The sequence below is a fragment of the Scyliorhinus torazame genome, chromosome 3, assembly GCF_047496885.1.
Source record: "Scyliorhinus torazame isolate Kashiwa2021f chromosome 3, sScyTor2.1, whole genome shotgun sequence".
Classification (NCBI taxonomy): Eukaryota; Metazoa; Chordata; class Chondrichthyes; order Carcharhiniformes; family Scyliorhinidae; genus Scyliorhinus; species Scyliorhinus torazame.
The window spans coordinates 44,893,605-44,915,032 of NC_092709.1; the positions used below are offsets into that span (position 1 = coordinate 44,893,605).

Consider the following 21,428-nt stretch of genomic DNA (forward strand, 5'->3'; position numbering starts at 1 on the left):
GAGAGGGTATTCACTCCCTTGCCTACCCCGCAAGATTGGCATTGCCGAGGGGTGGGTCCTGAAGTGGAGGCCTGCAGGAAGGCAGGGAGACCTGAAGGGTGTGGGATTGAAGGGGGGGCATTCGATAAGCCCATAACAGAGTGTCACTCAATTGGGGGGGGGCGGGGGGGGATAGGACTTGCAGCAAATGGAGGAGGGGGCTCCTGACAGCGATTTGGTCCAGGCCTTGTCAATGTTGGGGGGGGAGTGGGGTCTGCAACATTATCCTAAGATCGGGGCCCTCTCAAAATAGCACCAGGATCTCTGGAGATCCGAACCTGTCATTGAGTTTAGGCCCTGCCCCTTTCAGGTCCAACATAACACACAATCCGCCGAAAACAAGTTTCAAAGTGCCATTGAATGGCACATGACCATTGCTCCCACCAATAGCGGGAAACAGTCCCGATTCCCCAATGGCAGGAGCACTTAAGTCTCAAAACGAGTGAATTGCGCCCATGATGATAATCAAGGTCATTCATGTGTTGCTTTCACAGAAAATTCATGGAGTTTAATTTTAAAAATCAATTAATTCATCACTATAAGTGAATAACTGGGGTAATACATCATCCAACCCACATGGCATTACACTCCTAATGTTATACAACATTGTATCCTGTGACTCACCAACAGCAACTTCATAAGTTCCAACCTAAATTTAAGGAAAAATTATTTCTAAGCTAATTATTCATGTGCTAATTTCATAGAATTTACAGTGCAGAAGGAGGCCATTTGGCCCATCGAGTCTGCACCGGCTCTTGGAAAGAGCACCCTACCCAAACCCACACTTCCACCCTATCCCCATAACCTAGTAACCCTACCCAACACTAAGGGCAATTTTGGACACTAAGGGCAATTTAGCATGGTCAATCCACCTAACCTGCACATCTTTGGACTGTGGGAGGAAACCGGAGCACCCGGATGAAACCCACACACACATGAGGAGAACGTGCAGACTCCGCGCAGACAGTGACCCAAGCCGGAATCGAACCTGGGACCCTGGAGCTGTGAAGCAATTGTGCCAACCACTCTGGTACCGTGCTGCCCCCTAAGCAAGAAGCAATGTTTCCAAGGTGGAACATGGGAATGTTCTGTCACATTGTTGAGCTATCAGCACCGCCCTTCTATTTTGTTAAACTATTGGGCAATGTCCATGACATGGTAGACTGTGGAAGGTCGATGAAAGGAATGAACTTAACACCTCAATCTTCTTTCTGGTTCCAAGCTTTGTTATGTTTCTGCTGCTTTCCTGCAATATCCAACATGCCAGCATCTCAGTGGGCTTCCCTGTCAGGTAACTTCAAGAAATAGGCCTGCTTAACAATCCTCTAATACAACATTGTACCATCAGCCAGGTGCGTCCAGACACTGAAGGCGCATCGTTCCTTGATGCCATGCCATGCCACCAGCGGGGTCTCAAATGTGATAGGAAAATCAAAGGTGCTTTGCCTGAGATTTTCCTCCGCAAGAGGAAAACTGCAGGCAAAGCATCTGAGATGTTCGACTAAGCCACTCACGGCGTGAGAGGTCTCGCCACCCCCAGTGATACAGGCCCTTGCAAAGTTCTGCCCTGAGTGTGATCTAGCCACTTGATTGCAAGGGTTTCACAACAGAGTTATTCTTCAATTGATGCCAATCTGCATATACTTTCCATTGGAGGTTGGAATGATATTTTCAATCCAGGGGGGCTGAAGGGAATTGTATCCAATGGAAGTATAACCCACACAATTGATGTATGCACAGGCTGCTGAACATTTATTTATGGTGAACACTGCTGCCTGATTAAATTCTGTTCTATTTATTCTGTAAATATAACCTATGGCCTTTACGGGATCTGAATGTACTCGCCTTTTCGTTTAATAACACAAGTTCAATCTTACAGGGCAAACTACACATTTCACTTGTAACTGCTTAAAAGAGTTAATCATTGACAGGCTTACCTTGGAACTGGCTGACCTGTTGAACAGGATATGGATTCCTCTGCTGGTCCTTGCACTGTGGATGTGGCCTGGGGAGATGCCTCTGCATCTGGTCGTGTTGTTGTTGCTGTAACTGCTGTTGCTGATGGAAAGAAAACAAGGCCCTTAATTCTGCCATTAGAGGTTGTGGGGAAACCAATACTACAATTGTGCTATTGTAGTCACTTCAATCGTGGTGCTATAACCAGATCAATGGTTACGTTCCTCAGTGAAGCAGTGATACATCTTCAGCACCTTTTTTCTAAGCACTTTCTCCAACTTAAAAAAAAATTATTTCCTAGACAGTCATAAAAAAAAGTCAATTCATTTTTCTACCCGTCTCGTTATTACATCCCCCTTCCCAAACCAAATGTTATATATGTGGCCTATAAAACCATGAGAAAGTGAGGCGAACATAGGTGTCAGAACCTAGCTGGAACTAGACAAAATTCACAGATTCACACTTGAGCTGAAATCTATTGAGATTTGGCATTGCTGTTGTACAACTCCCTTCACTTGTACCAGCTGAGTGAGGCCTCTTTAGCAGTGGTGGTTTCAGGGCTGTGTCATTCTGCCATCTGCAGTGTGACTGAGCTCGCACCAATCCACACTCTCAGACAAGTACTTGTTATTAACGTTTTCAGTGAAGTTGATTTGAGAAAAACTATGCGAACTGTAAGATAATTGGAACAGTTTTCAAAAGCACTGAAATTCAAAAAGAGCTCGCACCATACCTTTAGTGGAATACATGGGGAAATGGCGCAAGACAGCATAATTGTCTGTTGATTCTGGCCGCAATTATGGCCAGAGATCAAAAGAACCACTTTGGAATTTCCAGGCCAAATTGTTCTAACGCAGCCTTTTTCGCTTTATTCGCTCATCACCCTCAAAACCTCTTGACTGGTTCTCTGAAGGTGGTGTCTTGTGCTGAGGTAAGGTTCACCGGAGATTCAAGTCTGACGCCGTATAGTCAGAGTTGACGGGCTGTTCAGTCAACTGACTACTCCCATGAACCAAGATGGAATGGAGGGGGAAGGGCAAAAGAAACGTCGCTGGCAGCCTGTGTGTCAGTCCACCATCTCCGATCCTGACACTGTTTACACTCCTGAGGATGGGGGAGGGGGTGTGGAGAAGAGCAAGGGGTGCAGGGGATGGTGGCATAGTGGCAATACCACTGGACTAATCGCCCAGAGGCCCAGGCTGCTGCTCTGGGGACACGGGTTCAAATCCCACCATGGCAGCCGGAGGAATTTAAAATCAATTAATTAAAAAATCTGGAATTGAAAAGGTGGCCTCAGTATTTTTAACCGTGACAACCATCATCCACTGTTGTGAAAACCCACCTAGTTCGCTCTTGTCCTTTAGGGAAGGAAATCTGCCGTCCTTACCTGGTCTGGCCTACATGTGACTTCAGACCAGCAGCAATGCTGTTGACTCTTATCTACCCTCTGAAGTGGGTGGATAAGCCTCTCAATTCAAGGAAAATTAGGGAAGGTCAACAAATGCTGACTTTGTCAGCGATGCCCACGTCCCAGAAAATAAATTTTAGAAAGACAAAGTTACCCTCCTTGTAAATTTGGTTTAATGAAGTAATGAGTGAGTTCATTAACGCTCGCTTTCTGACGTTATGGTGGTGGATGGTCATCTAGCGGCATCTGACGCTGGCCAGCTGCAATGTGGCAGGAACAGGGAAACAATTTTATTTAAACAAAAAGTTGAAAACTTGGACAAATGCAACTGAGCAGTCAAATTTTACTAACAAACCTTTCTTTACCCTATCCCGGGGTCGGCCCCCTCTCCATTTTCTCTGGCCAATTTTGCCAATTCAATGAGTGTCAATTCAGTCCAGGCCATGGTCTACATTCCTGGTGACCCGCCTCCTCGGTCACTAACTGGGCAGCAGACATGTCACTGGGACTTTCAGACTCCGGCACTCTAAAAATCGCACTTCACGGACAGAGGGAGGTTCATGGCCCATAATCAGACATGCCTCCCGATTCTGGCCTCCAGCAGGAAAATCAAACCCCCGTGTCTTCTTCCAAGGGACATGCATGTGTATTCCCAGTGAGATTAACTGCTTAGTGAAGGGGAGCAGTCACCTCAACCCCAGGAGACTGCAGCAAACCATAGCATTGATACCATGACGACAGCTGAGATCAGCTAACTCGGGTTGAACTTGGGAGCTTTCTGCTTTGCCCACACTCAGGAGTGTGATGCTCTTCCATAGCTGATTTTAATATAAAAACACTAAACTCTCTTTGAGCTCTGTTAAATCTTCAGGGCCTGATAATCTTCATCCAGAGTACTTAAGGAAGTGGCCCGAGAAATAGTAGATCCATTGGTGGTCATTTTCCAAAATTCATTGGACTCTGGAATGGTTCCTCCTGATTGGAGGGTAGCTAATGTAAGTCCACTATTTAAAGAGGGAGGTAGAGAGAAAACAGGAAACTATAGAACAGTGGGCCTAACGTCGGTAGAGGGGAAGTTGCTAGAGCTCATCATCAAGGATTTCATAGCACAGCATTTGGAAAGTAATGGTTTAATCAGACAAAGTCAGCGTGGATTTACAAAAGGGAAATCATGCTTGATAAATCTACTGGAATTCTCTGAAAACGTAACTGAGTTGACCAAGGAGAACTGCTGGATGTGGTTTATTTAGACTTTCAGAAAGCTTTTGACAAGATCTCGCATAACAGACTATTATGTAAAGTTAAAACGCATGGGATTCCAGTTAGTGTCTTCAGATGGATAGAAAGCTGATTAGCAGACAGGAAGTAAAGAGTTGGAATAAATGGGTCTTTTTCCGATTGATAGGCAGTCACTAGTAGGGTACTGCAGGGATCTGTGGAGTACATGATAAACGTTGGAGGGGGAGTGGTGAGGAGGATGCAGAGATGCTTCAGCGGGATTTGAACAGGCTGAGTGAGTGGGCACATGCATGCCAGATGCAGTAGAATGTGGATAAATGTGAAGTTATCCACTTCAGTATCAAAAATAGGAAGGCAGGTTATTATTTGAATGGGTGCAAATTGAGAGAGGTGGATACTCAGCGAGACCTTGGTGTCCTCGTGCATCAGTCGCTGAAAGTAAGCGCCCAGGTGCAGCAGGCAGTAAAGAAGGCAAATGATATGTTGGCCTTCATAGCGAGAGGATTTGAGTTCAGGAATAGAGATGTTTTACTGCAATTGTATAGGGCATTGATAAGGCCACACCGGAGTACTGTGTGCAGTTTTGGTGTCCTTATCTTAGGAAGGATGTTCTTGCTATGGAGGGAGTGCAGCAAAGGTTTACCAGGCTGATTTCTGGGATGGCAGGCTTGTCATATGAGGAGAGACTAAGTTGGTTAGGATTGTATTCATTGGAGTTTAGAAGAGTGAGAGGGGTTCTCATAGAAACTTATAAAATTCCAACAGGGTTAGACAGGATAGTTTCAGAAAGGATGTTCCCAATGGTGTGGGAGTCTAGAACCAGGGGTCATAGTTTGAGGATGAAGGATAAACCTTGAGGAGCATGCAGAGAGGAGCGGTTTTGAGAAGCTGTGGTTGGGGGTTTCTGAGAATTGCGGCAGTGAGGAGGGGTAGTTGATTGATGGTAACTAAGGGCAAAGCATGGTCCCACCCATTTGGGGGTGGCGGGGGCCATTTGGGGTGGATGGTGGGCCTAAGATGTTGGCGGGTGGGGGCACAGGTTTGCCCCAGGGGGAGGTCATGGCTGATAGGAGGGAGAGGGTAGGGTGAGAGACCCCTGGTCCGAATGGTAACGTGGAATGTGCAGAGATTAGGTGGACCGGTGAAGCGGGTGAGAGTCTTTTTGCATTCAAAGAGCTTGAGAGTCGATGTGGTGCTGCTGCAGGCGACCCATGAGGGTGAAGGATGAGGTACAGCTTCAGAAGAGTTCGGTGAGCCAGGTGTTTCACTCGGGCTTTGATAGCCGTGGCTGGAGGTTAGCAATACAGGAGGGGAAGAGAGTTTCTGATGGAGAAGATGGTGGCAGATCAGGGGGGCAGACACGTTATAGTAGCGGGTGCTTTGGAGGGAAGGTTGGTGGTGTTGTTTAGCATGCATGCCCCGAATTTGGATGATGGAGGGTTTATGAAGAGGATGTTGGCGTCCATCCCGGGCTTGGACACGCATCAGTTAATTTTAGGTGGGGATTTAAACACAGTGCAGCATCTGAAGATGGATCGATTTAAGCCGGGCTCATTGAACTCTTTGAGGGGGGTGCAAAGGTGTTGGCAGCGTTCATGAAGGAGATGGGGGGAGCGGACCTGTGAGGAGATGATGGGAGCGGACCTGTGAGGAGATGGGGGTAGCGGACCTGTGAGGAGATGGGGGAGCGGACCTGTGAGGAGATGGGGGGAGCGGACCTGTGAGGAGATGGGGGGGGGAGCGGACCTGTGAGGAGATGGGGGGGGGGGAGTGGACCTGTGAGGAGGTGGGGGGAGCGGACCTGTGAGGAGATGGGGGGAGCGGATCTGTGAGGAGATGGGGGGAGCGGACCTGTGAGGAGATGGGGGGAACGGACCTGTGAGGAGATGGGGGAGCGGACCTGTGAGGAGATGGGGGGAGCGGACCTGTGAGGAGATGGGGGGAGCGGACCTGTGAGGAGACGGGGGAGCGGACCTGTGAGGAGATGGGGGGAGCGGACCTGTGAGGAGACGGGGGGAGCGGACCTGTGAGGAGATGGGGGAGCGGACCTGTGAGGAGACGGGGGGAGCGGACCTGTGAGGAGATGGGGGGAGCGGACCTGTGAGGAGACGGGGGGAGCGGACCTGTGAGGAGATGGGGGGAGCGGACCTGTGAGGAGACGGGGGGAGCGGACCTGTGAGGAGATGGGGGAGCGGACCTGTGAGGAGACGGGGGGAGCGGACCTGTGAGGAGATGGGGGGAGCGGACCAGTGGCAGTTCTTGCATCCAGGGGGCGGAGAGAATTCCTTTTTTCACCAGTACATAATGTATATCCGAGGATTCATTTCTTTATAATGGGGAGGTTGTTGTTGTTGTCAGGGGTGAGGAAAGTGGAATACTCAGCAATCGTTATTTCAGATCACGCTCTGCACCTGCTGGATGTGGCCTTGGAGAAGGGGCCGGCACAGAGGCCAGCATGGAGGTTGAATGTGAGGCTTCTTGTGGATCTGGGTTTTTGTGCGAGGATGGCAAAGGTGATTGACGATTATGTGGGGTTTGATAAAAATGGAGGTCTTGCTGTTGGTAGTATGGGAGCTGTTGAAGGCGTTGGTAAGGAGCGAGATAATCTTGTAGAAGGCGCAGGTGGTTAGGGAGGCAAGAGAGGAGCAGCAGCAGCTGGTAGACTGAATTTTGGAAGTTGATGGGAAGTACGCAGAAGATCTCACTCCGGAATTTTTGGCCAGTAGAAAGGAACTGCAGATGCAGTTTGACCTTTTGCCCACAGGGGAAGCGGTACGCCAGTTGAGGTGCACAAAAGGTGTGGCGTACGAGTGCAGGGAGAAGGCCAGTCGCTTGCTGACGGGACAGCTCCGCCAGCAGGCAGCTTCTCGGGAGATTGTTCAGGTCCGGGATGGGGTGAGGGGGCTGGTGACAGATGGGGTTAGGGGGCTGGTGACGGCGCTGGAGGAGGTGAATAGGGTATTTGAGCAGTTTTATAAGGTGTATAGGTCAGAACCCCCAGGGGGCGTGTTGGATGTGAGGGAGCTTTTGGAAAGGCTGGAATGTCCCACGGTGGAAGAGGAGGGTAGGGCAGGGTTGGAGGAGCCACTCGGGATTGAGGAGGTTCAGATGGCGATGGGGAATCTGCAAATGGGTGAAGCATCGGAGCCGGGTGGGTTGCCGGTGGAATTTTATAAGAAGTTTTCTGACAGGCTGGCACCGCTGTTGGTGGAGATGTTTGTGGAAGCAGTAGCTAGGCGAGCACTTCCAGAGGTGATGGGACAAGCATCTATTTCGCTGTTGTTAAGATAAGATAAGGACCCAGAGGAGAGTGGGTCTTATCAGCCAATATCCCTGTTAAACGTGGATGCTAAGATTCTTGCCATACTGTTGGCACTTCGGCTCAAGGAATGCCTCCCGCATGTGGTTGGGGAGGATCAGATGGGGTTTATAAAGGGTAGACAGTTGTCTTTGAATGTGCAGCACTTGCTAAACGTGGTGCTCTCCCCATCAGAAAGGGAGAGCGGGTGGTGATGGCACTGGATGCGGAGAAGGCATTTGATTGGGTAGAGTGGAGTTATTTGTTTGCTGTGTTGGAATGGCTTGGGAGTGGACCGAAGTTTGAGGTGTTGCTCAAATAGTTATATAAGGATCCAAACGCAGGCGGGTCCTGTTGGGATGGAGGGCAGCTCCTCCATCCTGTGCCTCAATGTGGCAGTGGGACCTGATGGAGTTTCTGTATCTTGAGAAGGTTAAGTTCACCTTGAAGGGGGCTGAGGGATTCCATAAGAAATCTGAGGCTGGATTCTCCGATCCCCAACGCCGAAATCGCGTTTGATGCTTTTGCAATGCTCCACCCCCTGAGAAGCAGTGTACTCTGAATACACCGCACGCCGTATCCACGGCCTCAGGCCAATGCCTGACGCCCGCCCCGTGATGCTCCGTTCCCGACCGGCTGAGTTCCCGAAAGCATGGGACACGTGTCGTCTCACCCGTCGTGAACTCAGTGTGGCGGCTGCGGACTCAGTCCAGCACCGCCACAGTTGGGGGGAGGGTCGATCTGCGGGCAGTGGAAGCTTCGTTCAGGGCTGGGGTCACTGTGGTGGGATGGTCCAGGGTGCGTGAGCCGGCCGAAGGGGGTGGACTATCTTTGCGGTCTGGGTCCGTAGGCTGCGTCCACCATGAAGCACGGCGCGGCCGCTGCAGGCCGCCACCGTGTGCACGGACCCGGCAATGCTCCAGGTTTCCCTCGTGTGTTAATTATACCCCGCCCCTTTTACTCTATTGGTGAAAATGGAATCTGTCGGAAATGGGGGTGGTACTTCCGATCCCCGTCTGCCATTGTTCGAGATCTGCCAAGTCTTCATGCCCGCCCTCTCTATCACAAAGACTGCCTGCTTCACTTGTTTCTGTTTCAAATTCAGCCCATCTTCAGACAATTCCAATGGTTCAAACAGCCTTTTACCTTCCACTTTCTACAAACTCAGCTTTCCAAAGCTTTTCCCCACACCAAGTCCCACTCGCCTTTTACGCCTGTCCTTGCTGTTTCCCAATACCTCAAATTTAAAATTCTCAACCATATGTTGACAGCCCTTCACTTCCTCTGTTACCTATGAATGTTCTCTCAATTAACTTTAGTGGTCGACCCCCTGCATGCTCTGACCTCTTGTGATTGCCCCACCCCCCCCCCCCCCTTTGCTCCACCATTAATAGCCTTACCTCCAGCTGGCTAGGCCTCATATTATGGCACACCCTCTTCATCTTTAAAATTCACTTGAACACCCAGCTCTTCAACCAAGATTTGGGTCACCCCTTTTAACATCTCCTTCTTTCGATCAGTGCCCATCGGCTGTGAAGCAGTTTGGATGTCAGGGGTGCTAAAATAAATGTGTTTCATTATTGTTACAGCGATGACCACAGCTCTGTTCACCTTACCGGCTTTCCACTTATGTGGAATCAAACTGCGCAGTTATAAGGTTGCCAGTGCAAACCAGTGCAAAGTAAAGATTCTGGAGTCAGCCACATGAAACGGCTGGAACGCTGCCAACAACCTGGGAACAAGGCCGTAATCATACAGCTTTCTGACATGAGTGGCAATATGGCACTGCCCAGAAGGGCGATAAGGAATTGCAGCTGCTCAACGGGAAGGTAACGTGAACAGGTTTCTTCCCAACAACTCCAGCTCCAAGACAGCAGGTGAGACTCATTCCCAACAGCTTCCCTCAGGTTTACGACTGACAGGCGACACGTGAAACCTGTGCTTCCAATTTCTAAACTCCTCCCAGGGAAGGATTTCGTTTATTTTTGAGTTTGGACAGTTTTATTTCTATACGAGCTGCACGGTGGCACAGTGGTTAGCACTGATGCCTCGCAGCATCAGGGACTCGGGTTCAATTCTGACCTCGGGTGACTGTCTGTGTGGAGTTTGCTCGTTCTCCTCGTGTCTGTGTGGGTTTCCTCCGGGTGCTCCGGTTTCCTTCCACCGTCCAAAGATGTGCTGGTTAGGTGGATTGGCCGTGCTAAATTGCCCCTTAGGGTGGGGTTGCAGGAATAGTGGGGGGACTGGGTAGTCTCTCGAGGGGTTGGTGTAGACTCAAAGAGCTGACGGGCTGTCTCCTGCACTATAGGGATCCACGTAGATCAGTTCAACCACCAAGATTTTCTCATGACCAGAATCTCAAGCACCAAAAAAGATATGACAAGAGTCAGATTTCTGACTATCAGCAGGTGCAAGCTCCTGGACTTCTTGCTGTGTAGGGTTCAGGCAGGCAGTTCACTGGCATTTACCATGTGCTGAGTTTATATAGTGAATGCTGACAGGTTACCTGAAAATGGGGGAAGCCACAGCCAAGCCTCTCGCACACCTGGCTGCATGTGTCACTGGACAATAGTCTTGTGCAGCAACTCTCTTCACTAGCTCAAGGACAATCCAGATGTTTGCAATATCCCTAAATCCAACCACCACAAACCTAGGATTGATACTGGAAGCTTCCTGGCCTGTGCCGCTCAGTATCATAACATACAGGGTAGTTATCCAGAGTGATCAGGATTTATTTTATATTTGGAGGGTCAAAATTCTGCTTCACTGGAGCGGGGGTGTTGTCAAGCAGGCAGTGCAATGATTATTGGGGATGATGAACTGTTTGTGTGTTTGTTCAATAAACACTCGAAACATTGAGACCCCATCACAACCACTGGGTCTCGGAATATTTTCTCCTGGATGTCTTATTTATATACCAAGTGAGGTTTTAGAAAGAGGTTTTAAAAAGTGGTCTATGTGACAGAGAAAAAAAATAGCTGAGCAACAATGGATAGCCAAGTGTTTGTATTGAATTATACTAGAAAACTCGAAATGAGATCGGTTGATTTCAAGGCTGAGAGCACAGGTAGAGCCCTTTATCCTGCTTATATTCAGTTCTGGTATAATACACAGTATGTGCAGAAGCACTACGCCTTCAATCATAGCTGGAATATTAGAATGGTGGGAAAAAGCAGCCTGCTTTTGCACAGCATTTAGCTGGCATGAGGTGGTTCGGGGACAAGTCTGGCATATGAATCATCTGCTCTAAAAAGGAAGAGCTTTTGTGGTCCCAGCTTGATCTATACTGACGGAGGAGGTGCCGACCACCGCAATAGAAGGAGGCTGTAATCAGCCTCTGCTTTGAATGGGGATGTGGAGTGGGGCGGGTGGGAGGCTATCCCCCGGATTGGAATGGACACGGGGTAGCAAAGGCAGCTAAAGTCAGTGAAAACCCTGGCTCAGGAGTTGGAGGACACTCGTGGCGCAGCACCGGTGGGAAAGATGGCGGAGGGGGAAGGGTTATTGTCGGCTGCCACAATGCCCTTGGAGCAGTTGATGAGCTTTATTAAAGAGGAATTTCGGCAGCAACAAAAGGAGATGCAGGGAGACTGGTCGAGTGCGATTGAGGGGGTAGTAGCACCTCTTCACGGGACCCTAGATCGGGTGGGGAAGCGCCTGGAGGCGCAAGAGTAATGATCCAAGAAGTGGAAAGGGTGGCGTGGGGCCAGAGTGACCAGACGTGTCATTGGAGGCGGAGATGGCGGTCCTGAGTGAAGCCTGTAAGATGCTGTGTGTGAGGGTGAATGACCAGGGGAATTGGTCTAGGTGGCAGAATCTGTGTCTCGTGAGCCTAGCAGGGGGAGTGAAGGGAACGGGTGCCACGGTCTACGTCACAAAGATGTTTGAGAATTTGGTGGACGAGAGGATCTTTGACTTGGCCCCGGAAGTGGATTGTGCCCACCGGTCCTTCAGGCAGAGGCCGGGGACTGGGGAGCCGCTTCGGTTGGTGATTGTGAGCATGCACAAATTCCAGGAAAAGGAATAGATTCTGAGGTGGACCAGGGCTGCAACTGGGAAGGGACTGAGATCCAGATTCATCAAAACATTTGTGCTGAACTGGCTAAGAGACGGGCAGGGATTAATAAGGCCAAGGCAGCGCTCTTCCAGGGCAATGTTCGTTTTAGGGTGCTGTGCCCGGCCAAACTTAGCGTGATTTTCAAGGGCAGGGAGCATTATTTATTGACGCCAGAGGAGCCGAATTACTTTGCTAAAGAGCAAGGGTTGTGGGAGGGCTAAGGAGGGGAGTTTTGTACCTTGCTACCTTTTGTGTGGTTTATGACTTGTTACGTTTGTGTTTACGCTGGTTCTGGAAAGTAATTGACATTTTTGCATATGTGGACATTTTCCTGTTGTTGATTTATTATTATAAGTGCTTTTGTATGATGTGTATCGTGTATGGGACATGGTGGTAGCAGTTAGTTGTTTGGTTTGCACATGCGGTGCATCTAAGAGGGGATGGGTAGATTGGAGGTTTTAGGTGGGGCCCTTTGTTTGGGCCTCTGTCTGGCAGTCACCATACTAGCAGGATATGCTAGCGAACGGAAGCAGTGTGGGGGCTGAGTGGTGGGGGGGAGATTGGGAGGGGGGGGGGTAGGAGGTTGGCAGGTGGGGAAGCAGGGGATTGGGGTGTGGATGGGACGATGGTAATGCAATTGGCATGTTGGTTGAGTTTAGGTGAGGGTGGAGGGGGTGGCCATTTTGGATGGGCCAAGGTTAGTGAGTGGACAGATGCTTGGGACTCTACGAAGAAACTGTTAGTGTCCATCGCGGATTTGGATTCTCCCGTCAACCATGGGGGGAGGATTTTAATTGAGTGTTGAAACCTAGGTTTGGTAGGTCTAGTCCGAAGTCAATGGCTAGGGCGGGGATGGCAAGGGAACTGGGGTGTTTATGGAACAGATGGGAAGGGGGGAGTGGACCCATGGAGGTTTTAGCACCTGGGAGAGAGGATATGTTCCTTCTTCTCACATGTTCATCGGGTATACTCCTGTATCAATTTATTTGTGGTGGGTGAGGCAGTTCTGTCGGGGGTTGTGGGGGCGCAGTTTGTTGGAATAGTAATTTCAGACCATACACCACATGTGGAGCTCAATCAAAACAGGGAGGTCTCTGCAGCCACGTTCTGGGAGGCATTGAAGGCAGTGGTTCAGGGGAGTTATTTTGTATAAGGTCCATAGAGATAGAGTCGAGAGGGAGTAGAGGCAGAAGTTGTTGGAGGTTTTGTGGAGGTGGATCGCAGGTGGCCCTGACGAGGGAATTGCTGCAGAAAGAAAGAAATCAGAGGGCACATTGATCTGTTGACAACGGAGAAGGCAGTGGGTCAGCTAATCGGGTTACAGTACGAGTATGGGGAGAAGGCCAGTCGCCTGCTAGCCCTTCAGTTGAGGCGACAGGCAGCAGCAAGGGAAATTGTGCAGGGGAGATTGGCGGGGCGTGGGGAGAAAAGTTGGTGATAGAGCAGGAGAAAATAAATTAGGGGCGGGATTCTCCGACCACCCGCCGGGCCGGAGAATTGACGGGGGAGCGGCGTGAATCCCACCCCGCTGCCGGCTGCCGGATTCTCCGGTGCCGGTTTTTCGGCCGGGGGGGGGGGGAATTGCGTCGTTGGCAGTGGCCCCCCCGACGATTCTCGGCCAGTCCCGCCGGTGTAAATTACACCAGGTCCGTACCGGCGGGACCTGGCTCTGCGGGCGGCCTGCAGAGTCCTCAGGGGTGCGCGAGAGGGAACAGGCCCCGGGGGGGGCCATGGTGGCCTAGCCTGCGAACGGGGCACACTGATCCTCGGGAGGCCTGTGCCGTGGGGACACTCTTTCCCTCCGCGCCGGCCGGTGTAACTGTCCGCCATGGCCGGCGTGGAGAAGAACCCCCCTGCGTATGCGCTGGGATGACGCAAGTACACGCTGGCGCACCCACGCATGCGCAACCCGCGCAGGCCGGCGGAGATCCTTCGGCGCTGGCTGGCGCGGCGACAACCCCGCCGGCGCCGACCTAGCCCCTGAAGATGCGGAGGATTCTGCACCTTCTGGGTGGCCCAACACCGGAGTGGTTCACGCCGCTCCTTGGCGCCGGTACTGCAGATAGCGGAGAATCCCGCCCCAGGTGTTTGAGGTCTTTTTCTGGGGGGCTCTATAGGACTGAACCTAGGGGGAAGGAGGCAAACATGGAACGGTTCTTGGATGGGTTGGTGTTGCCAGAGGGGAAGCGGCAGGTATTGGAGGAGCCATCGGTGCTGCAGGAGGTAATGGAACATGTGTATATGATGGAGTCAGGGACAGCACCGGGGCCGGATGGCTTTCCGGCGAAAATTTATAAGTAGCTTTCAGCAGAGTTCACTCGTCATCTTTTGAGCATGTTTAATGAATGGTTGGAAAGGGGGGAGTTGCAGGCTACTCTGGCACGGGCGTCTAGTTCGTTGATCCCAAGAAAGGACAAGGATTTGACGGAGATTGGGAGGGGGGTGGGTGTGCCGGATGTGGTCTCGTGAAGGGGCGGCTGTTGTCTAGTAATATCAGGAGATTATTGAATGTGGTTATGACCCCTTCGCGTGGGAGAGTGCTGGAGGTAATCGTATAAATGGACACGGAGAAGGTCTTTGACTGGGAGGTTTGGGTTTGGGCTGAAGTTCGCTGCTTAGGTATGGCTATTGTATGCATCCTGCATGGCGAGTGTGAGGACGAATGAGATGAATTCGGAGTATTTTAGGCTGTATAGGGGGACAGGCAGGGAAACCTGTTGTCGCCTTTGTTGTTCGCGTTGGCAATTGCGCTCCGAGCTTCGACTGAGTGGCAGGGGATTGTGACGGGGGAGGTAGAGAGCATAAGGTGTCTTTATACGCCAATGATCTATTGTTGTATGTGGTGAATCCATTGGAAAGTATGGGAAAATTATGGACTTGTTGGGGAAATTTGGGGCATTTTCTGGTATAAACTGTATGTTGGGAAAAGCCATAAGACCATAAGACATAGAAGCAGAATTAGGCCACTCCGCCCATCGAGTCTGCTCTGCCATTCAATCATGGCTGATAATTTTCTCATCCCCATTCTCCTGTCTTCTCCCCATAACCCCTGATCCCCTCATTAATCAATAGGTCTTCCCGGTGAACGCCCAGGGGAAAAGTGTGAATTTGGGGGCCTTGCCATTCAGGGTGGCCAGTGTTGGTTTTGCTATCTGGGGATTCAGCTGGCGCATGATTGTGCAACAATGCACAAGTGGAATCTGACGGGTTTGGTAGAGGGGGTTACAGGGGATCCTAAAAGGTGGGACGCGTTGCATCTGACGCTGGCACAGAGGGTACAGGCGGTGACGATGAATGGGTTGCCAAGGTTTTTGTTTATTTTTCAATCCCTTCCAATTTTCCTTCCCAAGGCGGTTTTCCGGAGGGTGAATGAACTGATTTCGGAGTTTGTTTGGGCAGGCATGACGCCGAGGGTCAGTAGGACCTTGCTGCAAAGGAGGGGGCGGGGGGGGGGCTCCCAAACTTGTTGCATTACTATTGGGCAGTGAATGCCGAGAAGGTGAGATGATGGTGGGGTCAGATTGTGTTCGGTTGGAGGAGGTCTCTTGTAGGGGGACAAGTCTGAGGGCCTTGGCGAGAGCTCCACTTCCGTTTTCCCCGGGGAGATATATGAGCAGCCCGTGGCAGAGTCTTCAATTAAGATTTGGAACCAGTTGAGGAGGCACTAGCACATATGTCATTATTGACCCCAATATGTGGGAACCATAGGTTTATAATGGGAGTGGGGGGGGGGGGCATGGGATGTATGGGAGGTAGATAGAGCGGGTAAGAGAACTCTGTCGTGGGCAAATTTGTAGGGTTGGAGGAAGTGTGAGAGATGTTCAAGTTACCCAGGGAGAGTGAGTTCAGATGCTGCCAGGTGTGGGATTTTGCGCGGAAGGAATTGTTCTCGTTTCCTCAGTTGCCACCAGTGTGAATCACATCCTGCCCCCTCTCCCTGGTGGCAAAAATAGGATCTGTTGGAAATGGGGCTGTTCTTTTCCGTTGGTAAAGGTCCTTCGAGTCTTCCAACTCCACGAAAACCCGGCCCTCATTGTCTTGGCTTCCACATGGACAGACCCTCGGGTGAAGGAAGAGGACGGCCAGCATCTATGGAACTGAGCATGAGTCATTGCATTCTTAGAAGCGTAGAACGCCTCATGCGCAGGATGAGGCCATTCAGCTACTGTATCCATGCCAGCTCTCTGTACAAGAAATTCTGTCAATCCAAGACAATGGTAATGCAGTAGATGTAATTCATCTGGATTTTCACAGGCCTTTGATTAGGTGCCTCGTCATAGACTAATAAATAAGTTCAAAGGACGTGGAGTCAGGGCACAAGTGGCATAACGGATTGCTAACTGCCTTTAAGTCAGAAAGAAGAGAGTGTGAGTAAAGCAGCAGGTGCGAATGAAATGAATGAAATGAAATGAAATGAAAATCGCTTATTGTCACAAGTAGGCTTCAAATGGAATTACTGTGAAAAGCCCCTAGTCGCCACATTCCGGCGCCTGTTCGGGGAGGCTGGTACGGGAATGAGTGTTCACTGCTGTGATCGCTGCTGCTTACAATTTGATTTGGACTTTGTAATCAAAACACAATTTAGAAATTTGTGGATGACACTAAATTAGGAAGAACAGTCACTACTGTGAAGGGCTGCAATAAACTATATAAAAACATTAACAAACTTTCAGAATTAGCCAATGGAGTTCAGCATAGATAAATGTGAGATAGTAATTTCTGGTAGAAATAATAGGGAGCTCGCTTATTACTTGGAAGTTAGGATAAAGGAACAAAGGGAGCTCCGAGTCCAAATACACCAATCATTAAAAGTTGTGCCACAGGTTAGTAAGGCCAGTAAAGAAAAGCAAACCAAGCTCTAAGCTTTAATTCAAGGGAGATAAAAGTGAAACGTAGGGAAGTTATGATAAAGCTGAACTTTGCTCAGACTGCACTTTAAGTACTGCATTCAGTTCTGGTTGCCATATCATAAAAAAGATATAGAGGCACCAGGGAGGGTGCGGAGAAAGTTTACAAGGATGATACCAGAAAATGTGTCTATCCAATTCAGGAAAGCATTGACAACTGGGTCTTTTTCTCTTGGAAAAAAAGGCTGAGGCATGACCTAGTAGAGGTCTTTAAAATTATCAAAGGTTTTGACAAAGAAAGAATGCTCAGAGTGGCGAGGACGAGCATAACTAGAGATAAGATAGTCACCAGGAAACTCAATAGGGAATTCAGAAAAACTTCTTTACTCAAAGAGTGGTGAGAATGTGGAACATGTGGTACCACAGGGAGTGGTTGAAGTGAATCATATAGAGGCATTTAAGGGAAAGTTGGACAAGCATTGGAAGATAACAGGACTAGAGGGTTACGATGATGGGGAAAAATGGAAGGAGACTTGAGTGAAGCATAAATGGACTGGTTGGGTTGCATGGCCTGTTTCTGGGCTGTATATCCTATGTACTCCTATGTAAATTATCCTCCACACTGTTTACAACACTTCAAAGTTTCTTGAAATTGTGCCCTGTCCACCTAAGTCCAGGTGATTCATATATATGAACAAAAGCAGTGGCCCTGATGCTGACCCCTGGAGAATCCCACTATATAATTTCCTCCAGTCTGAAAACTCAACCAACTTTGTATCCATGCTGCCACTGCCCCTTTTATTCAATTGCCTTAAGTTTTGCAGACAAGCCTGTTATGTGACACTTTTGCAGATGCCTTTTGAAAGTCCATGGGCGGGTTTCTCCGTTTCAGCGGCTGGCCAATGGGGTTTCCCATTGTGGGGCAGCCCCACGCCGTCGGGAACCCCCCCGGCTGCTGGCAAAACTGAGAATCCTGATGGCGGAGAATTCAGCCCCATGTATCAACCACATTATCCTCATCAACCCTCTCTATTGTTTTGTGGAAAAACTCAATCAAAGTAGTTAAACAGGAGTTGCTCTGAACAAATCCATGCTGGTTTTCCTTAATTAAGTCACATTTGTCCAAAAACAGGAGGGATGAAAACTGAAGAACTGGAGGAAAAAGGAGAAAATCTGAACCCTCCTGATAACAGTGATAGAGGGTGTGCAGGGAGAGTAATCGACAGTGGGAGTAAAGCTGAGAGTCACAAAGCCAAGGTGACTGAAAATCAGACAGACCAGAAAGGAGCCAAGCAAAGCTGGAAGAGAACAAAATACCCCACCCTCAGCAGGAAAATATCTCAGTGCACCATTGTGATTGAGACAGGAAAGAAATGGTGGCGCAAGGGTGGAGCAGAGATAACAGCCTATCTCTGTATATAATTAGATACAGATAAATTGCATGTGTGAAACTAAGCTGAAAAATACTTGTGAAAGTGCTGACAACCTCAGGGTGAACTCACACGAATTCTGCCATTTTCAATAACAGTTTGAACCAGCTTCAGGAATTTTGACAACCGTGATCCTTTGAGGTTGTGAGGTACAAGAGACATCCCAGCCACGAGACCCACCCCCTGTCACTACCCATAACGAACATTTACCTGCTCGGCCAGCAACTGCTGCTGTTGTCTCTGCTCCCTGAATAGCTGCTGCTTTTGCTGTTCCATCATGTGAAGCTGATGCATTCTCTGTCTCTCCTGTTCCATCAACAACTGTTTCATCATGACTGCCTGCTGCTGGTTTCCAAGGTAACTTGGGCCTCCGGGGCTGCCAGTCATAGAGCCAGGCACCGGGACCCCAGTGGCAGGGCCAGGAACAGGAACAGGGGGCTGTACAGATGCTGCCGGCCGAGACGTTCCCGCTGGATTCTGATCCTGTGGAGAAGAAAGAACTGACTCAGTACTGAAGAACATAGAGGATATTACCGAACCTGAAACAAGGTGCATTGTGGAGGTGAAATCCACAACACACAGAAAAGATACCACAACTCCATTCCACCAATTGTTAAGTTATATACCTTGACCCTGCACAATTCCAATTTCATAAGGAGAGTGAGTCTCCAGGTCTCTGAAAATAATGTTCTCCAGCTAGCTGTTAGAAGGTTGGTTTGCCCCTCCATTTGCTTCTGTACAGTACGTCCCCAGCAAACATGCCTTAAGTGGAACAGACGTCAAATGCGAGAGTGTATGTATGGGAGCGGTGGGGGTTGCTGTGTGGAACGACTTGAATATATAAAATAAAGCTCCCCGGCCTGGCAGCACCCATTGTAATTCAATGCCCAATCAGATTAAATCATATAATGTGTCTCATAAATTTCATCGCTGGACAAAGTGACTTGTGTGGACTATGAAACCCAGAGGATTAGCAGCTGTAGTTTATTTCAACTTCTTAAACAGCCAGTGGCTTTACTTTACTTAACATTAGCCACTTTGATGCCTCATTCGCAACTGAAGATTAATTTTGTCTGGCTTTGTTACAGTAAAATGTTATGTCTCCCCTGCCACTCGTACAATACCGCAGATCTATAGGCAGGTCTCCAGTATGCTGCAGTCTTACTGGCTTGTTTATTACAGTTAAGCATTAAGACATTATTCAGTAAACTGAAAAGCTGACATCTTAAGAGTCACAGCATTAAAAAAAAAATGCACACAGTACAAAGAACCGTTCTTTATCAAAAGAAAGCATGCATTTGTTTCCGAAGATAATTACAGCCTTCAATTTTGACAACTGTACGTATGAATTTACAAAGACTGTGTCTCAAATATTAATATTTACACTCATCACATACCAGTCTGTAGCACTTTATTTTGTTTTTACATTTTGAGGGTCAGGCAATATATCATGGGGCGGGGGGTGGGGGTGGGGGGGGGGGGGGCGGGGGCGGGAATGGTGGTTTTATAAAAAAAAGACATTTTTATATTAATTTCACCCCTCCTAATTTTCTCTCTTTGCCCCTCCTCCTGATGGTTTATGCTGCGGTACAGATTCACGGACACAAAAATACCCAACAGCATTATATCCTCGAGAGTCAAGACAACAAGATAGCAGGTTGTTTGGCTCTGTTTTTGCTTCTGTTTTTTTTTTCATCCTCAGGATGTCGATCCACATCATTGGCAAAGCTGCTTTTATTGCTTATCCCTTAACTGCCCCAAAAAGTGGTGCTGGGACCCCAGCTGCAATTGTGTTGACAAACTGAACTTGCCCCCTAGGTCATTTCAGAGGGCAGTGGAGAGGCGAGAGAGGTTAGGTACGGCAGAGTCTCTGCCCTGTAAAACATAGAATCCCTACAGTGCAGAAGGAGGCCATTCGGGCCATCGAGTCTGCACCGACCCTCTGAAAGAGCATCCTATCGAGGCCCACTCCCTTGCCTTCTCCCCATAACCCCACCTAATCTACACTCTATGGCTGATTTCACAATCCAGCTCTTGGCCTGTAACATTGTAGGTAGCAGATGAGGAACATATCAGCCATGATAGAATGGCGGAGCAGACTCAATGGCCGAATGGTATAATTCTGCTCTTATATCTTATGAATCTTATGAACAAAACTGCAGTTTTGCTGGCTCATAATTTACCAGATTTATTAAAGTCAATTTCATAAATTAGAATTCCTACGGTGCAGAAGGAGGCCATTTGGTGCATCAAGGTCTGCTCTGACCCTTCGAAAGGGCACTCAACGTAGGCCCATTACCCCGCCCTATCCCCGTAGCCTTGTGCATTGATCATGGCCAATCCACCTAACCTGCACATCTTTGGACTGTGGGAAGAAACCGGAGCACCTGGAAGAAACCCACGCAGACGGGGAGACTTATCTTGACATGATTTCATCTCAACCTCTGGGTTGTGAGTTAAGCTCCATTACCATTCTGTTACCATATCCAAGGTGTTACACCGACTATTATTACAAATTTTTACCAGCATCAGTGTGGTGGGCTTGAAATCTGAATGCAGCATTGGGATGGTTCTCCAGGACTAACAACATTTTGAAGAGAATTTCAGGGTCAGGAGTGTCATAAGATACACCAGTATATCATGGTGCAGACACACACACTGATGGACACACAGCAAGACCAATCAACACACACACCGCAGCCAATCACCAGTTAGAGCACACTCACTGTATAGACAGAGGGTATCAGAGTTCCCGCTCATTCAGGATGCAGCCTCTCAGAAAACTTACAGCTTACTGCACAGATCGTCACCATGTGCTGAGTGCATAGACTGGTTAGGATAGGCATAGGTTTTTAGTTTAATATAACATCGTGTTAACCCACAGTGAAAGTATGTTCAACAGTTTCTAACTTAATAAAATAGTGTTGTACTATTTTGAGTGTTGGTGGCCTGTATGTGTTCCACGGATCCAGAACACCCAACACATCAAGGAGGGGGTTCCATGGTGCAAAGGAGAGGTTGTGGAAACATTGAGTTAAGTAATGGAATCAGCGAGAGGCATCCTAGTATCTGGAAGTTTAGAGGAGAGTGGTATTATATGTAATGCAGGATAGAGTTCTCAAAATCTAGGAGTGGAGGGAATAGTGTTGAGGAC

At 49.0% G+C, this 21,428-nt stretch overlaps 1 protein-coding gene across 4 annotated transcripts in view; it reads right to left on the reverse strand.

The window, feature by feature from the left end:
• maml3 (mastermind-like transcriptional coactivator 3) overlaps positions 1-21,428 on the reverse strand; it is a 665,132-nt gene that overhangs the window by 19,307 nt on the left and 624,397 nt on the right. For all 4 annotated transcript variants that reach the window (XM_072495605.1, XM_072495604.1, XM_072495603.1 and 1 more), the window contains 2 exons: positions 18,485-18,757; positions 1,977-2,097 (listed from right to left, as the gene is read on the reverse strand). In XM_072495605.1, coding sequence (XP_072351706.1) covers positions 1,977-2,097; positions 18,485-18,757 — 394 coding nt within the window. The remainder of the gene's footprint in view (positions 1-1,976; positions 2,098-18,484; positions 18,758-21,428) is intronic.